The 9809-nt window shown below is 40.0% G+C and overlaps 1 protein-coding gene across 2 annotated transcripts in view; it reads right to left on the reverse strand.

Annotated features, from left to right (window-relative positions):
• PLBD1 (phospholipase B domain containing 1) overlaps window positions 1-9809 on the reverse strand; it is a 38067-nt gene that overhangs the window by 27252 nt on the left and 1006 nt on the right. Inside the window, exons 1-2 of one of the 2 annotated variants that reach the window (XM_066183553.1) lie at window positions 5137-5207; window positions 3278-3497 (exon numbers count right to left, since the gene is read on the reverse strand). In XM_066183553.1, the coding sequence (XP_066039650.1) occupies window positions 3278-3497; window positions 5137-5182 (266 nt within the window). In that variant the 5' untranslated portion in view covers window positions 5183-5207. Of the gene's footprint in view, window positions 1-3277; window positions 3498-5136; window positions 5208-9809 lie in introns of those variants that run through there. The other variant, XM_066183551.1, reaches the window with a different exon arrangement.

The following is a 9809-nucleotide window of genomic DNA, read 5'->3' on the forward strand; positions in this document are numbered from 1 at the left end:
TAATATCTGCAGACTCAGGGAATTCTCATTTCTCCTGCAATTTAGGAAATTACAAACACTGTCTATAAAAGGATTCATTAAGTTGCAGTTTGCCAAATAAAAACCCAAAGAGGTCATGCAGCTAAAACCTGAAGTAATAGTTTCTCTGTGTTATCAAGGGTCAAGTACCTCACTATTTCATCTCTGCTCCTTACCAGTTTTCATACCTGAAACATTTTCAAAAGGTATTCCTAGCTTCTGGAGAAATCTTCTTTATTCAAAATAGCTTTACACAACTTTAGAGAAAAAAACTTCTAACACCTAGTGAGAAATACACTTATACTGCAGTTACACATGGACAATGGGGCAAAGAAATAGCCAAAAAAATTAAACTCAGACAGTATCTATAATATTTGATACTCATTTTATTGACAGCAAGCATTTTCAGATTTTGCACTTGTTGGGATTTCTTGGTGGATTTTCTCAAAAGGTCTCCCCAGAAAAGACAGGCTTTGGCTACTTCTGGTTTTGCATCTTAACCCACTCTTGCACTTAATCTCCTTTCAAGCGGCTGAATTTCCCATTTTGCTTAAAAGCCAAAGTCTCAAGCCATACTTTTCCACAATACAAACCCTCTGCTTCACTTCTGTTCATTACTAGTTCTGTTATATCCACTTCTTTACCAAGAGCCACTCAGTGCTGGAGCTGTCAGCCCTACAGTAACACCAGCCAGGGCATAGAACCAACCTAAGTAAGCACATGACACACAGAAGGCAAAAGCCTTGAGCAGAATAACTTGGGTAACTTCACTTCTGTGTATCTTCACCTAACACACATGGAAAAAAAAAAAAAAAAAGGAAAAAAAAAGGGAGAAAACCTCCTTCCTCTAAAACTTAGCCTAGAATAAGACAGCAGATAAACCCCTGCTGTTTCACATTCAAACTACATTAAAAGGAACAGATGCATACTTAAGTTTGTTTCAAACCCAGGAGACACATAAAACTGTTGTGGAGGCAGAAGAGGAACAGGGTATGAGTGTGTAGTTGTTTCCTACTACAGCACTACTTGCCATCTAATTGGGTAATAGACTGGGCTACCTGTAGTATGATAAAATCCAAGCCTAATCACCTACTGATTTACACATCTAGGTAAAGCCTTAAGAAAAACCTGTTGAACAATACCCAATTTTAATAATATCCTAAATGTAATGCTAGCATTCCCCAGATTCAGGGATAGTTTACATAAACTAAGGGAATAGTGCAAGGTAGTAACCTCTCACACCAAATAATCCAACAACAGATTTCTCATTAACTTAATTGCATTTCCTGTCTGGAGTACAGGTTGTATACTATGAACTTCAGGACTCCTTCACTCTCTCATAAGTGTTTTGTTATTGACAAATATTATTGTATTGAATTTTCTTTATACACTTCCAGCAAAACATACTAGAGAGTCACATTATCATTTGCTCAGAGAACTATCCATAAATATTAACTGATCTTAAAATATCTTACTAATTAAAGGAATATAATCTTGTCCAGCAGCCGTATCTGACAAATGTTCAACAGACAACCTTCCCTTGCTGGCCTGTGCAACACAGCCTATGGGTATTTATTTCAGTGTTCTGAAAGCAAAGTTGGTGAAGCCAAAAAGTCAAGTTACAGCACCATCTCAAACTTCTCCTGGCTATGTCCTGTAGCAGCGTGGAGATGGATGGTGGTTGCCATTACCTCTCCCAGAAACACATCTCTTCACAAGAAGCCGCTTGGGTGGGCACACAGGCAGTCACTCAAGTCCACACTCAGACACACCACTGATAAGTCAGTGAAGAAAGGCAGGAAGGGTCTCCTGTATAACATTCTAGCGAAGTTTATTTTGCAGACTCCCGCTGAAGGGTTCCAGGGACAGAAAAACCCAGATCAACACAATGCCTAGGGTTAAGTATGGGGTCAGAAGCCAATGGTCTGTGGGCACAAGGGTCTGAGGGCAGGGCAAAGGGCAATGACCTATAGGACATGAGGGCAGACCATTAGTGATACCACAACCAATGGGGACACAGGGAAAGGAGAAACCTCGCAAACCAGGGACATATATGAACAGTAGAGGTGGGCAAGACCAACAGGCCAACGAGAAAAGCAAAACTGAGGTAGATAAACATAGTGCTGAAGAGCACCATGGGGGAAACCTTCCTCCCTACCCTAAACGATGTGGCATTTTTGAAGCCTGTGGTAGATTCTTCCAGGGCATTGCCCTGGAAGTTCCCCTTAAAGGCTCAAGGGCCTCCACAATATCCCAGCATCAGAATTTTGGAAGTTTTCTTCTCCTATGACTATGCTGATAGAACAAAAGATGGAGCTTGTTCAACAACAAGCCATATGTCATGTTCTTAGCTGTATCACCAGCTATAGAGAATCATGGAATCTCTTAGGTTGGAAAAGACCCTTAAGATCATCAAGTCCAACCTAGCACTGTCATTTGCTATCAGTGAGTATTTCATAGTGCCATTCTGTCTTCCAACATAGCCACGGAATGAACAAAGTTCGGTTCATTTTTTTTTGTTGGCTATTGTTTGGGGTTATGGATTTTTCTGTTTGTTTTATTAAAAAAAAAAAAAAACAACCCTGCACTGGATTTGAAACAAGTACAAAATTCTGTCACTTTTCATAGATGGGCACTGTGGGAAAGGCTCAGACCCTCAGGGCTTTCAGGAGAACATTAACCCTTCTAGACACACCCCTGTCTGCCTTCAGGCCTATAGTGTATATTTTATTTTTTTTCAAGTTGGCCAAGACAACTCCCCATGCTGTTAAGTTTCAGTATCTGCTCCCCGGCAGTTTCCTGACAGTATCTGCTGAAAAACATCCGTAAGGAAGCCCTGCAGACCTTGCTAGCAACATTTGTCCCTGCCTGATCTGCTCTCAACTGTCTGATCAGTCACCTAACTACAGGCTGGGGAAATAACCACAATTTTTGCTACTCCTTATGCACTTCCTTACACTTATGTTATTTTGTGATTACATTACTTAACCAGTAATACAGATACAGTACCCATCGATCTCACCAAGGTGTTGGAAGATCCTGCAGGATGAGAAGGGGAGGGCATATCCTGATCCTGTAACGAAGAAGCTATACTTTGTACCTGATACTAATTAAAAGAACAACACACAGCTGCAAAATGTATCATCAGTTTAAACTGTAAGGAACTTAGGGCAATGAAAGCCTCAAAAAAAAAAAAACCTCACAAGTACAGAAATCCACTGGAAGTGTCACAAACTGAGTTGCTTCCTGAGGTACTTACGGAGCCGTGAGATAGCCTTCCAAGAAGCCAGCAACATACATAATATCTTCATTGCGTAATGTCTGAGTGCCATAGCCTGCTCTGATCTCCAGGACTCCCCAGCCTGTTGTCTGCAGACTGTTGTTGTAGAAGCCATAAGCATCTCCACTCCTGTCCAGTGTATTCTTGACCTGAAGTATTTTTGCAGCTCTATTCCAGTACACAGTTGCATAGCGGAGTTCTGTGGTGGAGAAGAAAGGAGATAAGGGAAACAAACATAAGTAAGTGTTTCCTATGCCATACTGAAACGTCAAGACAGTATTTTGGCAATTTAGAAAAGTTAATTTTATAGCTTTCCATTAGGCTTAGTTCTACTATGGAGAGCAACACTAATGCTAATGTACTGAAAAAGGGCATGAGGACCAACTGGAGTTCTACAAAAGCTCACAGCTAAACGTTTTCAAGTTATTCTTCTGGAAGATATCGACAACTCTTTCAGTGTACAGCTCCAGCATAGCAGTGTTGACATAAAACTCTGAGAAGTATTTCCTTATCTGGCCCAGAAGACAATCTACACAAATCTTACTGAAAGCGACTTTAGAAGTCCCTAAGCAACTGCAAAGAATTATAAGCCACTGATGACTTAATTTTCCATCTAGAGATTCAAGAATTTGCAAAAGTTTTCTACACTGACCATCTGGGGAACCAATCCCTGAGGTGGCATAACAGAAGCACCAGGACTCAGTGGATCACAAGCTTAAAGACAAAAGCACAGCAGGTATGCAATCCTTTACAAGGTACACAATGTCTATCACCCATCTGAAATAGAATTGACCCCAAGCATGATACGAACAGGAAGGAAGGGCACTAGACTTCTCAGAGTTCCATTTGGACTGCTGTTTTAAGAAACATTCTTGATTACTTGTGTTTTAATCCTGCAAAGCTGAAGAACAAAGAGCAAGGTAAACTGCTTTCTGAAAAAACACCCAAACCAAACCACCAAACAAACAACAACAAAATCAAAGAAGTCCCACACCCTACAATTCTAACTGAATCCTCCCTAAGATGGGCTGTGATTACATTAGCTCTCTATGCATGACTGATCGAATCACTACTACATCACGGTGAGAAGACTTAAAAAATCGTATGTCAGAGGTCCCAGAATTATTTTAAAAGTTTTAAGGGATAAATTCATAAACAGCCCTTTTGAATGGCTGCACAGCCCTCTGGCATATCACCAGCAAACTAGCTGAGGGTACACTCTGCCCCATCACCAAGGTCATCAATGAAGATTCTGACCGGTATCGACCACTGGCACAGACGACTTGTTACCACCCTCCAGCTAGGCTTTGTACCACTGTGCACTAGGTCAGTCTTCACGACGTACTAAAGACACTTCTCATGGGAACAGAAAATGCACTGGCAGAACCAGAACTTTAGTAGTGAAAGAACTTTGCTCTTTCCACGTTCTATGAAAATAAGTTGTAACACGAATCTATTTAGGCATGAAGTAACTTCAGGGACTTGGAACATAGTGTTTAAATTAAAAACATGTTTTCATCCGCCAGTTACTGAGGCTATTTAAAGGACAGACACGACAGACTTCCAGTAACTCTTCAAGCAGCTATGAGTTTAGTCTTCTGTTGTCTCCTTAACTATCTTCTAGTAACAGAACCAGTAATTTCTACTTTAGGTTAAAAGTAAGCATGGGAATCACTCAGACTGAAAAATCTGTAAACAGAAGAGTAGGCTGGTAAGGGTCATCACTGATGAAAGCCAAAGACCACCTTACAAAGCTAAAACTTCCCTACCAAAAAAGTCAGGGAAAAGGAAGTTCTGTGAGGGGGCGATGCAAGGGGTCAGAGCAGAACACAACTCACCTGTCCAGCAGTAAATGGGAGGGCTGACTCCAGCCAAGAAGCCCATTGCAGGGCAGAGGAGAGACTACTTGCACAGTAAACAAAGATGTTGAGGAGTGGATAAAAAGGGAAAGAACAAAGTAAGGCAAGCCATGACCATCTTTCCATCTCTTCAGGAGGCTCTGGAGAGGTAGCTGTAAGTCAAGAGGAACCAGGGCAGCTGGGTATTGCCATTAGTACCTGCAAACTAAATAGGTATGTCAGAATACCTATAATACCTATACAGAAACTGTGTCTGCCTAAAGCAAAATAGCTCTTGCTTTCCTTCGGAAAAGAAAGCTGATGCCAAAGCCATACAGACACATCTGACACAGGTACTCTTACACAGCAGGCTGCGTTTCTTTGTTTTATGCTCTGCCAGAGCATGAACATGCAGAGCTATTTTCAAAAGTCGAACAAACTTTTCCATTACCCCTGGAGTTTGCCCTGCCTCAACTTCCCTACATGACATATTTAATCTGAAGAAAACCAGGACTCAAAGAGGATGGAAGGGAAGGGGAAACATTTACAGGATAATTTGCAACAAACTTTGAGAGGTCTTTAAAGAAATACCACCAAGGTAGCTGTTATAATTTAACAACAATGCAGGAAAACACTATTTCCCATTACTGCTTTTCCTTTTGATTGACTCATCATCTCATTTTGTTACAAACAAGGCTGTAGATCCAGTATTGGTTAAAAAAATGGCCAATCGTTTATCAAAACAAAATAACCACTGGAACAACAAAAAAGCTGGGCTAGTCCCTAACTCTTTACGACAAGCCAGAGCACTAAGGTACGTATAATACGATACAGGCCCTCCCCGCTTTAGGAAACACTACCCCTCAGAGAAAAGGACCTCTCCCAGGCCATCAGTCTCTTTTTATATCCTCTGTTCTTTCCTTGATTGGTGGATTTAGGATCCTTGATGTGATTGGCTCATTCTCTAGGGTTTTACTGGTCCTTAGCAAGAGTTCTTCTGGACCAATCATTCCTTCCCACCTTCAAATGACCGATCAGTTGTGTCCACCAATCATGACCTGGAGTGATGGTCTGATCTGGAGCCTTCTGTGGAGGAAGAAACTCCCCCCCTTTTCCCCTTTCTTTCTCTCTCTGGCATTAGCATTAGAAAGCATTGCCAATAGTGTAACCTCTTCACTCGACCAGTCATAGACATTTTATGACTATTCAGAACCTGCACTGACAACTGTACAGGACGTGCAGTGACAACCCATACAGAGTTGCAAATGGAAATGGAACTAATAAAATACATACATATACCCCTATAACTAACAAAGGTCTAACTTTAAACATTTATGACCACTTCACCTTGCAGCTGGAATTAAAACTACAAGCTTATAAACCTGTCTACACCACAATGTAATCAAAGCATTTCATACCACCTGATCTGTTACAATTTTATCCTGTGTTCATCTAAATGAGCAGGACTGCCTTTGCCAAGAAAACCGTTCAGAAGTGTAACATGCAATATAGATACACAAGAAGCATGTGCACATTTTCAATCAATCCTGTTTGACTTCTGAAACAAACATGAGCCTTCCTATTAAATAATATTGGCATTTCTACATTTATTTTTGGAGGGTGAGGCAGGGGCCCTAGCACCTCTTATGCCAGCAGTCATAGTGGCCAATTTATGCATATAAAACAATTGCAATGTCTCCATGAACCTACAAATCATCCTTTCATCATCAAAGTTAAGACTTCCAAGTTTTCAGCCTACTAGGACTCTGATGAAACAAAGACTGTGACAACCTGTAACTATTCCACAACAGTGTTGCTTAGAATAACTTCAATAACACACCAAAGCACACACTATCTACTGAGTCAAAATCCTGGAAGATAGGGTAGGACAGTGAAATCACCCTTCCTCTCCATAAGCCAGCCAGGAGAACTGCACAGCATCAGCAATGCAGTTTCATCACAACACCAGTGGGGTGGGAGAGAGATGTGCAGAAGTGCAGTGACAGAACAAGCCTGGAAAAAAGGAGTTTCTTATTCTTTCTGCAGACAGTAGATACTGGGAGGAACCCTCCTTTAAGCTGCCTGCTTTTAAAGATACATCAACCCTTCCGCCAAAGATCGATCCAGAAACAGGGACTATAGCTGGGAGAGTGCTGGAATTTCTACAGCGAGTGAGAAACATCTGCTTTTTGTCAAAATTATTCCCTAAATAATGGAAAAAGGAATGTATTTCAACCAGGAATAGGAGGAACCAAATCTGTTCTCTGCCTTTTGGGCTCAGTACAGGCATTTTGAAAGTTATGTTAGAACTGGACATTGTCTTTTACTTGGTGGCAGCCAGAGAGTAGAAATACGTACATGTGCATTAGAATATGAAACAAGCAATTGAAGGAAATACTAAAATAGAGGACTGACACAAGATGAAACATGAGGAAAGCAGATGCTGAAGAGTACACAAAGGAATAGCAGTAATTTGCAATAAAAGAACAGAATTGACAGAGAAGATGAAAAATGAAAGAAAACCAGTATGGAGATGGCCCAAGACAATCTAACAAGCATACTATTACTAATATTTATTACATAAATTAGAGCTACAAAAATAACACCTGACATGCCTTAAGGATGCCAGTAAAATTTATTTGGCAATATGCAACAGCTGCTTTTCCTTATGCTTTCCCAGCTATAAGTTGTTTTTAGAACATACATGTATCAAGTTAGGTTACTGGACTTAATAATTAGAGAAATGAGTAGAACTCTTTTCCTTGGAGATGAAAGAACTACAAGGTCTGTGGGTGGGAAATAATATTTGTATTTTTCCTTAGTCTCTCAAACAAGCCAACTCACAAGCAATGGAACACTGGTTAGTTCACATGTAACAAGCTAAATTAACAACTGTGAGTATCTCCTACTAGTATGAAAACTACTGGCTTCCTAAACTACTAATTTTACTAATTTAACTACTAATTTTTGTCTGTGGCTTTCCAAATGTGAAGCTATTTTTTGTAGAGGTGTTCTTCACAGATTCTACCTATAAACTTCCTACTAAATAGAGACGATATCACTCTCCTGTTTCACTGAAAACTAGTTTTGCATCACTTCAAAATACAAATTAAAAAACTAGAACAACTTGATTTCAGTATACCCTCCCCTACAACTAACATTCAGTAGTAAAGATTATATTATCACTGTATAGCATTTATATATTTCAGGTCAACCATAATAAGGGTGTTTCTAGTTAATTTTTTAATTTGAAAGAGCTTGACCTATTTTTCCATTAAAAATTTTACAGAATCATAGAATGTTAAGGGTTGGAAGTGACCTTAAAAAAATCATCTAGTTCCAACCTCCCTGCAATAGGCAGGGTCACCTTTGACTAGTCCAGGTTGCTCAGGGCACCATCCAACCTGGCTTTGAACATTTCCAGGGATGGAGCATCCACAACTTACTTGGGCAACCTATGCCAGTGCCTCACCACCTCACAGAAAAGAATTTCTTCCTGTATCTAATCTCAATCTGCCCTCTTTCAGTCTAAAACCAGTGTCCTTTGTCCTGTCACCACATGCCTGTATAAAAAGTCCATCTCCCTCCTTTTTACCCCTCCGGGTACTAGAAGGCTGCAGTGAGGTCTCTCCAGAGCCTTCTCTTCTCCAGGCTGAACAAGCCCAGCTCCCTCAGTCAGTCTTTGTAGGAGAGGTGCTCCATCCCTCTGATGATCTTTGTGGCACTCCTCTGATACTGCCTATCCATGTGCTTATTTTTTTTAGAAGTGTCCTTTTAACTATTTTTAAAAGGCTGTATAACTCTAAAGAACAAGGGAGATTTCAATAGATGATTATGATTGGAATCTAGAACAAAACAAGAGTATTTCAGGGCTTCTTTAGAGACTAGCTAAAACCACACAAGGAATTAACACAGAGCCCAGTAATTTTCAAATAAAGGAGTAAATGCTTTCTGGATCTGCCTGAATATAAGCTATTTGCATTTTCTATTCTACTGGCCTTAATTCATCCTATTTCCTTCACGCATTTCAGGTCTAAGTAACTTTTCAATTTGCTTCCAACAGGCCTGTCATTATTTGAAGCCTAATCCCCTGAATTGTGTTTACATCAGTGAAAAGCAATATTCAAATGTGACCTATCAATTAAGAGTTTCAGTCTTGTATGGTTTTCATGTTCAAAAGGATACTTACTAGTTAAGCCTAGCAAATGCAGCAAATTTGCCAAAACAGTTATAGGTACCTAGTATAGGTCACCCAGAGGAAACAAAAATAACTATTCAACAAGTAGCTTCACTAATCACAGAGCACCTCAATTTAAGTCATATTAAAGAACATTCTCCAGAAACATTTTCCAAGGTGCATGATGAATCATATTCAAGGCATTCAAAATGCTAAAGAACAATGAGCCAATTAAAAAAACCCAAAACAACAGAATCTAGACAATTCACAATGATGAAAACCATTTACTCTGTTAAATAGCCTAAAAGCTATTTGCTCCTTTGTAGTTTTCTACCAGTAATTCAATTATGATGCGAGAAATCAGTTGGGCATTAGGTGAAACTACCTCATACCCTAAACTTCCTTCCATTTCCTCTAGATAATTCACAGCTGACCCTCCCTTCCATCCTCCTAACTGAAGCTTTTGCCAGTCCAGGTAGAGTTTTTAAAGTATGTC

The sequence above is a fragment of the Chamaea fasciata genome, unplaced genomic scaffold, assembly GCF_029207755.1.
Source record: "Chamaea fasciata isolate MVZ Bird 193981 ecotype frontalis unplaced genomic scaffold, bChaFas1.0.hap1 SCAF_5, whole genome shotgun sequence".
NCBI classification, from domain to species: Eukaryota; Metazoa; Chordata; class Aves; order Passeriformes; family Sylviidae; genus Chamaea; species Chamaea fasciata.